Source organism: Xiphophorus hellerii, chromosome 20 (genome assembly GCF_003331165.1).
Source record: "Xiphophorus hellerii strain 12219 chromosome 20, Xiphophorus_hellerii-4.1, whole genome shotgun sequence".
NCBI lineage: Eukaryota > Metazoa > Chordata > Actinopteri > Cyprinodontiformes > Poeciliidae > Xiphophorus > Xiphophorus hellerii.
The window spans coordinates 17,032,930-17,047,659 of record NC_045691.1 but is presented as its reverse complement, the minus strand read 5'-3'; the positions used below and the strand labels follow the sequence as shown (position 1 = coordinate 17,047,659).

At 36.3% G+C, this 14,730-nt stretch overlaps 1 protein-coding gene across 16 annotated transcripts in view; it reads right to left on the bottom strand.

Annotated features, from left to right (window-relative positions):
• cacna1da (calcium channel, voltage-dependent, L type, alpha 1D subunit, a) overlaps window positions 1-14,730 on the bottom strand; it is a 75,430-nt gene that overhangs the window by 44,640 nt on the left and 16,060 nt on the right. For all 16 annotated transcript variants that reach the window (XM_032549205.1, XM_032549207.1, XM_032549215.1 and 13 more), the window contains 5 exons: window positions 8,967-9,106; window positions 5,819-5,994; window positions 5,150-5,302; window positions 3,591-3,787; window positions 2,595-2,698 (listed from right to left, as the gene is read on the bottom strand). In XM_032549205.1, the coding sequence (XP_032405096.1) occupies window positions 2,595-2,698; window positions 3,591-3,787; window positions 5,150-5,302; window positions 5,819-5,994; window positions 8,967-9,106 (770 nt within the window). The remainder of the gene's footprint in view (window positions 1-2,594; window positions 2,699-3,590; window positions 3,788-5,149; window positions 5,303-5,818; window positions 5,995-8,966; window positions 9,107-14,730) is intronic.

Genomic DNA, 14,730 nt, shown 5'->3' with positions numbered 1-14,730 from the left:
TGTTTTCTAGCAATAAATTATCTGATTTATTGTTTTTTTTGTGGCATGGCTTAATATTTCAGTTTGTGTTTTTCTGAACTCTTGCCACTGGAGGGAGGTGTGCACCTTACAGAGACGGCACAGTGCTATAAATAGAGTCCAGCAATACAGTGGCGTATCCTTGAGGCGATCGTCTTAATCATACAGAAAAGGTAAATTTCTACAGACAGATAGTTTTATGAAAACACTCACATTAAATAATAGCTTATAGAAATTATGAAATAGTGAAACTATGAAAGAAGAAAAATGTTTATACTAAGACAAATACACATTTAGGCTGCTATAATGACTAAGTTAAATACCTGAAAACATTTAGGTGACTAAAGCACAAGGCACAAAGAGAAATGTCCTAACCAATGAGAAATCTGCTCAGGACGTGAAAAACGTTAGATGTAAAGTAATAGAAAACTTAAGCAAACAGATAACATCAATTTAAAACCATCTACAGGAACTTCTCGTCCACCTGGTGTGACAGCTCTGGCAACCTTAATGGATTTCTAAAAAAAGAAAAATAAACTCTCCTTCCAACTGGTCAACCAGCCAGAGTTAAATCTACTGTAACACCCCGCCCGGCGCTGTAGCGACGGGAAAGCAAACCGGGGTTTGAGAGAGCTTAGGAGCGCAGAGGGAGTGAAGGGCGAGGAACAAGATTAATTTTTCTCTCAGAAGATGACTTGGGACAGGCTGAAGGCAGAAATGTTCACAATGCAGTTGTCATAGACAGGATGTAATAGTTTAGAATCAAAACAACTGAGAAATTTACAAGCACATTACAGGTGAATTATAATATTTCTGAAATGTTTAGTAATTAGATTACTGAAATGAAATACTATAGATTTAATACATGGTTGCATTTTGACATGTTTTTTTCTGTTAATGGTGAATATTATGGCTTATAGCTAATGGAAACGGACAAAAAACACCAATAAAGGGATTTCAACATAAAACTATCACCTTCCTGAAAAGTATGTCCAATGAATAGACAAGATTGTTGATAATTCTCCAGGTGAAGTCACTGACATGCTACATGAGCAGCATTAGCCACAAAGTGTCACTGCTAAAGAAGCTTACAGAGTCTATCAATGTGAAGTTCAGTGGAAGGAAAACCTGTCGTATAAAAAGTTGTCCAAATAGCAAAGATAACAATAGCACTAAAAAGACTGTGAAGCAAAGCCCATGCAAACGTTTGGTGTAGATTCACCAAGTGTGTGCTGTGGCTAGACTCAGTGCTTCAAGAGTCATGATCCAAGACACAGGCAACAACTGTTGGATTCCTTTTGTGCTTTATCCAAATAAATTTAACTTAAAGTTAAGTGGAATTGAAAAATGTGATGGAAAAAGGTGGAAGTTAAAACAAATGCTGACTATGTGTGCTTCACTGCCCAGGAAACTAGCCTGAACAAAATCCCATAGAAAAAATATAAGATGAGATCAGGAACACCAGATCCAACCATGTTGACTTGCTGAAGGTTTCTGCAAACTGGGCTCCACTAACACAACAGCAGAGCCACAGGGGGCTTCCCTCCATGTTATGCCACATTGATCCAGTAATTCATGCAAGAAGAGCCTCAACAAAGAGTGAATTTAACAGCAGGTCAACCTTTTTGTATAAAGCACATTTTATACTGAGTTACAGAACCTGAACATTTTATTTATATTAGCTATAACCTATAATGTTCAAAATTACCTTAAGGTTCTTGAAATATATCACTATATAACTAGACCTGTCACAATAAACAATAAATCAATTAATCGCATGATAAATTAAAAGAAACTCAATAATTTTCATTTTCTTGATTTATCGTTTTTCTCTTTTCTCTCTCTTTTTACCAAAAACTGAATGATAAAAGTTTTGGTCTTAACTATCCCTTATGAAAGATAATTTTGTTTACATAGACTTCATAATTAATTTTATTTGTTGTTTCTGTTGTTTTCTTTCTTTACTTTGGATATTTTATATGTCTTCCAATTCCACTGTTTAAATGTTTATTATAATTTACAGATTATTGATCTTTGAGAATGAGTTCTTGCATTATTATGCCATTATTATTAGTATATGACTTGAAAATGGTCTCAAAACAATATTATCATTTATCGCAATAAGTTCTGGGACAATCTATCGTCCAGCAAAATTTGTTATTGTGACAGGCCTATGTATAACAAATCCATATCATATGTTTATAAGTTTCACTTTTGGGATGCACCTTTATTCTGCAGGTCAGCTATTAGATTATCATAATTTTACCATAACAATGGTAAACTGATTTATTATCCCAAACAGAGAAACATGCTTTCCACACTGCAAACCAAATCCACCGCACACGCTGCATCTTACCCACTTAGCACACCTAACACAAGGTTTAACACGAAAAAGGAGCCCAGTATAATCAGGCTGACAAAGTAAATCCACGGCGTTTCAAATCCGATGGCATCGTTGACCTACAGGAGCCGAGAGCAGCCAGTTAATTGACACAGAAACAAAGACAAAAAACAGAGAACCTCCAGCTCACAAAAGAGCAGAAAGCCCCTGTCTTCAAAGAGAAAAAGGCTCTTACCCGCTCAACACACCCAAAACCAGGTTAAGAACGAAAAAGGAGCCGAAGATCACAAGACTGACAAAGTAAACCCATGGAAGCTCAAAGCCCATAGCATCGTTCATCTGGAAAAGCAAACATGGAAGGAGAAGAAGAGAAGAGAGAAAAGAGGAAAAACAGAGTAAAATCAGCAGAAAAGACAGAATCAAGCTGAAAAAGTCATCTGTCTTAAAGGAGACATACTACAAAACTCATTTTAATTGTTCTAGCTTTCTTTGTTGCATTGCTTCTACAGGCAAATTTAACATAGTATCTCACTTCATTTACTTGATAATGAACATTGTGAAAAAGCTCTAGAAACCTCCTCTTACTCTTTTTCTGTGAAAAGATGTTGCATTAATCCAGTTTTGGTATAAGCTATTCTTGTTTCAGCTTTTATTTAAAGATTGGTGATCGATTCTTAATTTTTACTCATTATTATGAGCTGTGTTTTAATACTTTTATTTTATAGTTGTTACATGACAAAATGTAAAAAAAGGTATTAAAAGCCTGAGAAAAAAACAACTGTGAAGTCTAGGATGTATAGGGATGATACCTCAATTATATTGTTTTAACTGCTAGATATCTATTAGGCAACTTAAATCTGTCTATCTACCTAAGATATTTAGACACAACTTCCAGTAATCAGTATTTCACTATCTATGACATATTAGAGTCATCAACATAAATAAATTAAAAGAAATTATTATGCAAGATTGCAAAAATCCACCATAATATGTCTCTTTTAAAACAGATCTCATAAGAAAGATAGCGCAAGATCAGTACTAATAGGTTGATGAATGTGTTGAGTCATTTAGCCAATCAATCACATGTGAGTGATAAAAGATGCCTCAGGAAATGATCATCACCTTCATCATCACACTGTCAGTCACATTACTGTGTTTGAGGATGCATCAAAGCTGAAGGCATGTGTGTCAGTCGCAGGTTATCAAAATGTGAGGCCAGAGCAGTGCTCACCCAGTAGAGCACGTCTGTCCAGCCCTCCATGGTGATGCACTGAAACACCGTCAGCATGGCAAACAGAAAGTTGTCGAAGTTGGTGATGCCCCCGTTGGGGCCGTGCCAGCCTTCTCTGCACTGTGTGCCGTTGATGGGGCATTGGCGCCCGTGCCCTGAGATCGCACAGGGAGCTGGATCATCCTCTGCTACCAAATCTGCAGAAAGATACAGTCAGTCATCTTTAGATGAAGGTAAGTCATATTCACTTTTGATTTCTAGCCTCAGTTTACATTTAGCATTAAGGCCACATGCGGACATGAAAACACAAGCATCATTCTGGTTTACAGAAAGATATTATGTCATATTGTTACTAAGCCATGTTATTTTACTTATAAATGAATGAGTTTCTGTGTTTTTCTGTCTGGTAATCCTGTAAACAGTTCCACGGGGGAACAAGGAAAGGTTAAAAAGTTGTGCTTTTAGGACTCCAGTGAATGAGAAGCTTCATTGATAAATGTACAAAACATTAAACAGTACTTAAAATTGAATACATTCTTAAAAAGTTTGGTAAGCCAGCATATTGACAAATCATCCAGGAGTTTAAATGAACCAAGAACAACATCTGAGACACTGACAGCCTAATTTGACTTGATTAGGGTTTTCTTCATGATTAAACATTGAGACAGAGATTCGCCAAATTTGCATCCATGAGAGACATGCAAGGTCAAAACTGCAGCTAACAAAAAGAACACAAACACATGCTAGATTTCCTAAAAGAAAAAAAAATACAAAAAATAAACTTCTTAAGGATCACTCAGATATTTTGAAAGCATTCTTTCAACTTTTTTTTTAAAAGGTGTGCATTAAGTCTTATTTCATATGAAACTAAACTGATCAAAAAATAACAAACAATATCAGCAGCCAAAATGGTGGTGGTAGTGTGTAGGTAAGGACTAGCTGTGTTGTTCCAGGACTAAGACAACCATGAAACTTGTTCCCTAGCAGACAACTCTGGAGAATAGTTATCAGGAGGACACCACCAAGTCCACCTCTTGATAACTTAGGTTTTGGTGTGGCGTAGTCCAGGAGCAACTCTGATTCAGATGTTATGCAACTTTAAAGCTTATTTTTCTTGGCATTTCAGGCATTCCATATAAAAAAGCTAGTTTTTAAAGGAATTTTTCATTTAAAAGTGGCTTTTTGTATTCACTCAGGCTCATTTTGTCTGATATTAAGACTTGTTTAATTATCAAAAAAAGAGGAATGGTCAAGGAATGTTAATGAACTCCCTTACAAAGAAAATTAAATACATAAAATTTTATTAAAGTAAGCTAAATTGTCACAACTACAGTCTTTTGATTACTATAACATTAAACTGGAGACAACCTGAAGCATTTCACAAATGTTTAGCAAATCCTTTAAATTTGTCACTATGACATTATGATTTACTGAAATAAATGTAGAAAGAGCCTCAACGGGGTTTTTTGGTAAGGAAAGCAGAAAAAGCTGTTCATAACGCTGCATTGACTGAAAATTGAGTTTGCTTTTATGAGTAAAAGAAAACCAAGAGGTCTCACCTGTGCCGCCTATATAGCAGGTTGCATGCATTTTACCGATGAAAAGCTCCAGGCCAATAATGGCATAGATGATGATGACAAACAAGACAAGGAGGGCGATGTGCAGCAGAGGAACCATGGCTTTAATGATGGAGTTCAACACCACCTGTAAACCTAAGCAAAAATGAAAAACAAACATATGATAAAGATATGGCCAAAACGATGAGCTCTTGTGTTTCTGTTTCTTATTGCTACATTTTAACATACGTAGCACCAGATGGTAAAGAGTTTCAACCCTGCAGAGGATATAAGAAAAACATTTATGCAAATCCTGATGGCTTGGGTCATACAACTGAACCTTCAGCACCCTGTGATGCTTATTAGCTAAAAATATATATTTTCAGAGCAGTGCAACACTAGTTTAAGTGTAAACTATATCTAAGTGCATTTAATACAACCCATGTACCTTTATTAAGAAACATTAATCTCGTTTTACTTTAACATACTGAGCACCTGACCCTGAAGCGTTGATGAAGATACTGAATAGATGTTTTTGGTAAAAAGTCCGCAGGATCTGAACGTTTACAATCTGGACTTGCCATGAGAATTTATTCACCTTCTGTTTTGTTCTGAATAAGGAAATTAAATTGTTTCACACAAAAATATGCAAAGTATCTGTAGAAAACTTACTGGGTACTCCTGAGACCAGCCGCAGGGGTCGCAGCACACGGAAGGCTCGAAGGGCTTTAACGTCAAATCCACCGGGTTTACCCCCGTGGCCATGCGTCGTCGACGGATGGCTACTCTCTCTGTCACCTTCTCCCTTATCTTCTTTGGTCAAAAATTCCAAAACAACACTGAAGAGTCTGCAACCAAAAACAAGTTTCCTCTATCAATTTCTTTAGGACAGTAAATGCAGCATTTTTGTATTTGAGCTTTGTTCAAACACTATTTGATGAGGCCAAAAAAACGGACACCAGATATTATGATTCATCTATAATTCAGGTCACTTCTAAAGAAATGCTAAGATGAATATTTGGCCTCCTTAGCTCCACACTAGCCATTGAAATCATGTATCTATGGCTACATTAAACAGGAGATAATTGTTTTCAAAGAACCTACTGAGCATTACACCTGGGTAATAAAACAATATAAATATTTTATAAAGAAATAAAATTATTGTATAAATAATAAAGGTAGGTTTTAATATTCAATAAGACAATAAGCTTATCAGACAGTACGTGGACCACCATTTTTACAGCATTCTTACAAGATGAAAAAGTGATGCAAACTGTAAAAATGTCTGTATAAGGATATGTATGTTTACTACAAAATATTTGCACTTTTATATAGTTTTGCTAATGGGATTTGTACACCATTGTTTTCCTGGCTGAGAACTTTGTTTCTTTCAAGACAAGACAGCATGTCTAAAATAGCATCTTAGACACTGGATTGATCATTTGAGTCTATATCATAATAAATATGAAAATTATTTAGATGTATCAGTTGTGTATCTTAAAAACAGCAAAAAAGCAAAGACATTCAACATAATAACTGCTTCCTACTGAGGACTCAGAGTAGAATCAGATTTCACAATGAAGGAGGACACTTTGTTGCACTCACTTAGAGTGTAACTTAGAGATTTCTCACCTAGCCAGGAGGGGGAAATCATTTTGACTTATCACATCCAAGCTGTGGAGTTAAAACAGTGAATGAAGCTGCTGATAGGAGCTGGAAGAAGTTCTGATGGCCTTTAAGCACAGTCTGCTCCAACTTATGCTCCACTGAGTCACAGCTGCTGGACTAAACACCCGCCAGTGGGGGTTTCACAAGACATCGGCTCAAGCTCACATATTGACAACTTTCTTTTATTGATGAAACCACAGAAGAACCAAGCTTTCAGCAATTGAAGCATCTTATATGAAGGTTTTCAAACACCTAGTTGATAAATATATTTGAGCCTTTCTAGTAACATAAAGAGCACTTACTACACAAATCATTTGGTTTAACAGATAAGTTTCCTTTGTTGAAATTAAAAGGTGGGAGACTATCAATGTTGAGTTCCACAAATCTATCCTTAAGGGAAGAATAGCAAATAGAAAAAAAAAAAAAAACATAAGAAGTCCATAAATCATCAGGAGACAGAAAACATATGGAAGAAGGTTTTCTGATCAGATGAGATCCAAACTGTGCAGAAAGATACACTACACATCATCCTGAACACAACATCCTGATGATAAAACAGATGTTTTCCATCTTTCCTGTTGTAATGAAAATGTTCAGTTTCATACCCCTAAATATGTACAGCAGGATGAGGTGATCCTGCACACAGAGGCCAAATACAAACACAAAACTATATAACATTTTATGTTTTTTGTTGACAATTACACACAGCTGTGTTTTTGTCTATCACATAGAACCCTACTTTATGTATTGAGGAGTTTGTGTTTTAAAGTTACAATATACAAAAAGGAGTATTAATATTTTTACATTATGCCTTGATCAACCTTTGTAGAAAATTCATTTTCTTATTTTTTGTTGTGACATTTAAGATTTTATCAGTGACATTTCAGCATAAATGATTTTCACTTGAAAACATTGTTGTTTCAGTGGAAAGTTCTATTCGTACCATTTGAAAAAGACCATTATCTATATTCCATCAAAAACATTTATCTGCTATAAACCATGAATCATCAAATGTTAAAGATGTTTCATCTGTACACGCATGCACTAAACCCTGTCAGAAAATGGACTGCACCTCTGACATCAGATACAAGCTGGATTATCTTGGTTTGTCATTTTGGTGGTTTATAGCAGCAAGAGTCACTCTTCATAGCAGAGGCAGCCTTCGTTGCATGTGACTGGAAGGCAGATCAACACCGCATGCGGCACACAGACAGAGATCTGACCCAGCTACCCATCGGACTGTGCGTATTAGAGGAGAGATACAGGCAGGAGGAAAGGAAAGAAACAGGAGGGTGGGGGTAAAAAGCTGTGATAAAGATGATAAGATGAGAGTGTGCAGGAGACAGGAATAAGGGTGGACAGGTTTGGGGAGCTAACAGCATGAACCATTGAAACTATGATATTAACAAGGAAGATGTATTGGTTACCATCAATTTTTTTTTGTAATTTAAGGATCTTGTTTACTTGCTTTGGAAGCAATGCAATAATTAAGGGCCAAGGTCACATTCTGCTGTGCTGCACCAATACATGGATAAAGATTCAAGCTTTAAAGGCATGCATCTGATGTTTCCATAACAGTGTGTACAAAGTGACAATTATTTGAGCAAACTGAAACAACCATTATTTCAGTTTGGGAAATTTGTATTTCATATTTTGTGCTGGCTATTTTCAAGACTTGCTAATATTTATTTCTTTTTGTCTTTCATTTATACATTCTAAGAAAAAATAACAATTTGTGCTTCCCTGTGCTTTAAGAAACTATACCGTGTGGTATTAATGCCAACAAGCTGCAGACACAAAACAGAGCAGGATGGTAGAGAGTGAGTGAAGGAGAGGGAAAGATGTGAGGGAGAGTTGGAGAGGAGAATAAAAATGGAGAGATGGTGAGTCACTCCAATGGTGGTAAAGCTCTGATTTATTCTCTCTGTCTTTTCTGGGTCACATACTGTGGGTGTTTGAGGGGCTCTATTAGCAGTTGGCCACTCGGAGCAGAGGCTTAAGCAACTTTAACTTCTCCTCCTGCAAATACTGTAAACTGTCAAACTGAAGCAAGGAAAAACACCCAACTAAAAATAACAAAACCCTTAGGACCTGATACATAAATAAAAGGCACAAAATGTTAAAAGCAGCAATCAATGACATAAGGACTTACCCGATAACCACAATGACAAAATCCAGCATGTTCCAGCCATTTCTCACATATGCATTCTGGTGCATCACCAAACCATAAGCGATAATCTTCAGAAAGGTCTCAATAGTGAAAATGATGAGGAAGGCATATTCAACTGTTTCCTGCAAACAAAAAGAAATAAAGAAAAAATAAAAACAAAAGTAAATGAGCTGCCAGCAGCAACCTTAAGTCATATTCATGAAAACATGACCACATTATTTAAGAAACATCTTAATTTCTTTGGTGGCCATCAAACACAGAATAGAAACAAAGACAAACACATTTGATCACAAATAAATTTAATCTTAGTATTACTATAACATAATAATAAACAAAAATACTAAAGAATAAAACGAACGCCTTGCCTTTTTGCTTGGCAGGGGTTCAATCTGAAAACTTCAAATAAATATTTTCTGGCATCAAGAAAACAGGCATTTTTTTCTTTTTCAAACGGACGCTATGGACTTCTTTGCATGTTATTGTTTACATCCGGAAATTTTGCGCATGCGCAAAACGCTGGAGGGCAAAAACACTTCTTTTCCATGCCACCCACAGCCGCGCTGCCGCTGTAGAACTATTTCGTTAACTAAATGAAACCTGGAGATGTAGATATGATTCATTCAGTCCAGTACGCCACAGCAAAGGTAAAAATAACACCGAAAAACCGTTGAAGAACAAGGCAAATCCACTTTTCTCTCTCTATGTCGGCTAGCTACACAACGATTGGTTTTCATTGCAACTGACGACATTCCACACACACACACAAAAAACAACTCTCAAAAACATTTCCCACACAAAGAACAGGACATTCAGTCCATTACAATATAATGATTTTAGGCTTGTTTTTTTATTTTGTAATAATTAAATGTTACTGTGGTGGATTAGCTACCGCTGCTATTAGCTTATCTAACACGGCGGTGGTCGATTAGCTAATTTAAACACCTGCGCTAGTGATAAGTCAGAGTTAGTGTTTTGGTCGGCTATTTCTATTTTTTAACTGAACGGAAACACATCACATCTACATGTTACGATTGTCAAAGTCAAGCCAGAATAACTTAAGATACTTTCCTTTCCTAGCTATTGTCTTAATTAAAACTTTTTCCTGACCTTGTTAGCTAGTTGTGATAGTGATAGTTGACAATTAGTATCAAAGCAGCGCGTCCCTTTTTCCTTTTATATGTCAGGCGAACTTTTAATATTTAGTGCGTTATAGTGATAACTTAACAACTAAAGCAGTGGTTCTTAACCTGGGTTCGGCGGAGCCTCTGCCGCGGAGCTAACTTGTGTAAAGTCGTGATGACACGCCCCCGCTTGGCCATCACTTGCTGCAGAGGATCACGTTACTTTCCTCGGCCAATCAGCGCTGCGGGGAATTTAGTGCACGCAGTATTAAACGGCTGTCGTAGTTGTACGTTGCATGGTTTCTTTCTTAATATTTTAATCCATACTAAATATGTCGAGCAAAAAAAGAAGAAAATGAACAGACTTTGCTCTGAAGATGCACTTGCCAAGGTGAAGCCACGCCTCTCTGAACTGGTCTCTCAAAAACAAACAGCAGAAGTCACACTGATTTGCAGGTATGTCATTTGTGCAATACTTTATTCTGGACCCAAAAAAGTATTTTGTGGATTCAAAATGACAAAAAACAAATTAAATTTAAAATAAGAAAAATTAAGTTATTAAAAAAAATTTAATTCTTTGAAAAAAATCCAAATTTATTTTTAATTAGTAAAATAGTAAAAAAATATTTTTAGGGGCTGAAATTCTTTTATGGGGCCGAAATAGTTTTTGGCGGCCAGAAAAAAATAACACTGTAACTTGCTGTGAGTTCATGGTTTTGTTCTTTGAGCAAAGATGACGTTCATGCACGGCTCATTTTGTGCACCAGCAAAAAAACATCTACCTACAGTACAGACCAAAAGTTTGGACACACCTTATAATTCAATGGGTTTTCTTTATTTTCACGACTATTTATAAGGCAAGAAATCCCACTTATTAACCTGACAGGGCACACCTATGAAGTGAAAACCATTTCAGGTGACTACCTCTTGAAGCTCATCAAGAAAATGCAGAGTGTGTGCAAAGCGGTAATCACAGCAAAAGGTTGCTACTTTGAAGAAACTAGAATATAAGGGGTATTTTCAGTTGTTTTACACTTTTTTGTTTAGTGCATATTTCCACATGTGTTATTCATAGTTTTGATGCCTTCAAAACTACAATGTCAATAGTCATGAAAATAAAGGAAACTCATTGAATTAAAAGGTGTGTCCAAACTTTTGGTCTGTACTGTATGTCTTGAATTTGGAAAAAATAAATAAATTATTTATCACTAAAGAAGGGTTCGGTGAATGCGCATATGAAACTGATGGGTTCGGTACCTCAAAAAAGGTTAAGAACCACTGAACTAAAGCCAATAATGGTAGTCATTGCCAGCAGCTTTTTGCCCTCTAGCAGGCAATGACGTGACGTCATCTTGCGCGCCTGACGTCACGCTACAACGTCTCCATACTTGATTAAAAAAAGAACATAGAATAAACACCAGTAATGTTAAATTGTAGCTATGAAATATAGAGCTTTGTTATTGCATGAATCATTTAATGCAATAAAATAAATGAGAAATAATCTACATGTTGGTGGTGGAACATTTCTGTTCTTTTAAGCTGATCAATTAATATTTCATACAGTGACAACACATAAACACACAGCGTGTGAATATCGTTGTACCAGTTTGAAGTGCTGATTTTCCTCACCTTTAAAGACTACAAAAATACAAAAAAGCTCATTAATACAAGGATGTTCAAAAGTGTTAAACTAAAACATTATCTTTGTTCTGACTTTATTCAATTCTGATGCATTTCTTTCTTTTTCCACCATAGTTTCTACCCGTAATCAAGCACTACACTGAGATAACCATGGCAACAAGAGTAAGGAAATGAATGAATGAACTCCATCTGGATGAAAAGGTAACCAATTCAGTGCTTTTTCTTTCTTTGTGATTTATGTTTCCAGTGAAAGATTTAAAAAGTGAACATGATTTTTCCTCAAGTAAACCTGTAAATCAGCACAGCTGATAACTAAGACAAAAATAAAACTCCATTCTGACTGTTGTTGCAATTATATATTCAGAGAAAAATTTTACAGAGGCAAGCGTTGCAACATTCATACATTTCTTAGTATTTGGCTTCCGAATAAAATAATGTACAAAAAATTTAAGTGATCCTTATTTTTTCTATGATTTTTTTCACACATTATCTATCTATAATTATATTGTTACTCTGTCTAAAATAATGATATTTCATAGGTGATTTACTTTGAGGTGTAGGAAATCTGATTCCATGCAATATGCAAGGGTGTCCTGCAACAGCAGCATAAACGTGAAAACAAAGAATATTACAGTTGCCTACTTAAAAAAATCTTTAGCTTCTCAAATAGGGAAATTTTTTAAAGAGTTGGATTTTCAGGAGTAATCTGGAATATGAATCTGGAACGGCTGTGATTAGCTGTTGACTCTCTGCATAGAAAATGAATTGCATATAATGTGGTTTAGAAAACCCAGTGTCGTTGCTGTTTTGTTATTGTGAAGAGGTTTTCTGAACACAGCAGATTTCTTTATGTGAGGTGATTGGTGGCTGAGAAGAAAACTTTGCCTTTGTCATGTTTTTCTGATGTTATCACCGATCAGAAGTGGATTTAAGGAGAGAAACCCGAGTCCCCAAAGCCATAACAGTGAAGGTGCTCTCCATGCTGGTGTCTTCAGACAGGATGACCTTCCAACAGGATATGAGGAACACATGCATCCTAACACAGACCATGTCGGAGTGGGACTTTGGAAGTGCTGAAGGGCAGTAGGTACTGAAAGCTGTGTCTTGTATCAGCAGGAAGAACTCTTCTGTGCATGCCCCAGAAAACTTGTATGACATTTTAGTCGGTGCAGTTCTGCACAATACTGTGCTGGACAGTCATTTATAATTTCATCCTCTACAGCTGCATAGACCGGAGTTTTTATGAGGGCTGCAGATATTTCAGATATCTCAGATTTTGTCTATTGCGTTTTATTACTCTTGTATTGTGATGCTGTCATATTAAAATCTGAGATAATTATGTATTTTTAACAACAATGTCACACATTCTGTGTATTTTTTTTTATGAGAACCAGTGACACTGGAAGAAGTTTTAAAAAGCCAAAATACAAAATTATAAAATGATGAAGTTGGTTATTAAAGTATAGAGTCTTTAAAAAGGAGCAAATAGCTGGACAAAAAACACACTGAATAGGATTGGCTTGGATAATTAGGGCTTTGCAGAGGGTACAATACGCAGAGAAACATGATGTAACTTTGCTGTGCTCCTTTCTCTGCTTGTTTCAAAGGCAGAGGGAACACAGGAACATTAAGCCATCAGGTTGAGGACAACTAGATGTGAGGCTGAAAGCAAATACACACACATCCAGACAAAGGTGGTGTGTGTGTTTGGCTGTGGTAGAAATTGTAGGCGGATAAACTGAAGAGGGGACTCAGCTTGTTTAGAATAGTCCTGCAACTTCTTGTAGGCCAGAGAGAGACACTTCTCATTATTTATTCATGAGTCAGGTCTCTATACACGGCTGGTATTCAATACATGCAGTGGCAAGCAAACATGTTCCCACCCTTTGACCTTTTGGGTACCATTAAAACCACAAAGTTTCTTGAATTTTTTGGGGGGGGGTTTCAGGTGATGAACCAACAAAAAAGTAGTGCATAATTGTAAGAGGAAGGGAAAAAAATCAATAGATATCAATTTTTTTTTTTACAAATATAACTCTGAAAAGGCCATATCTACAAATATATTCACTCCCCATTTACTTGAATACAACAAAATAAAATCAGAATCAAACAACTGCCATAGGAGGTCACCTAATCAGAAAATATAGTCCATCTGTGTTTAATTTAATATCAGTAAAAATAATCTGTTCTGTGAAGACCTCAACAGTATCACATTTGTGAACAAGCAGCATCATGAAGAACAAGGAGCAGGCCAATCCATCATCTGAGACGGAAAACAGCATGGCACAACTGCAAACGCACTAAAACATGGCCGTCTACAACACTGACAGCTTCAGCAAGTTGAGCATTAATCAGAGAAGCAGCCAGCGAACCCATGGTAGATCTGTGCAACAAGAAGGAGGTGCAAGAGTAGCACAAAGAAAACTATTTGGAAAAAGCAAACAATTCTGAAAATGTTCTGGTTAGATAAAACAAAAGTTGAACTCTCAGGCCTACAAACCAAACAGTAATGCAGCACGTCAACTTCATGGTGAAGCATAGTGGTGGCAGCATCATGCTTAGGGGCAGATTTTCTTTTGCCAGAACAATGAAAATGGTTCTGGAGTTGAAGGGAAGACAGAGAAGCTAAATATGAGGCAATCTATTAGAAGCTGGAAAAGAATGGGGGAAAGGTTCATTTTCCAAGTGAAACTCCATCCACTTTGCAATTAAGCTCCACTTTGTGTTGGTCTATCTAATAAAATCCAATCAAATACATTAAAGTTTGTGGATGTAGTCTGGCAAAGCTTGAAGGTTAGAAAAACTTTTGCAAGCCACTGTATGACCATCACCAACCAGTTACATTAAGTACAATCAATATGAAAATTAACCTTTAACACTGACTAAAAAGAGGTAAAAGCCTTCATATATATTATCATATAGATAATTACCTCTTCTCCCTGAGGGAGTCCTTAACTTTGTGATCTCTACGGACACTACAAACG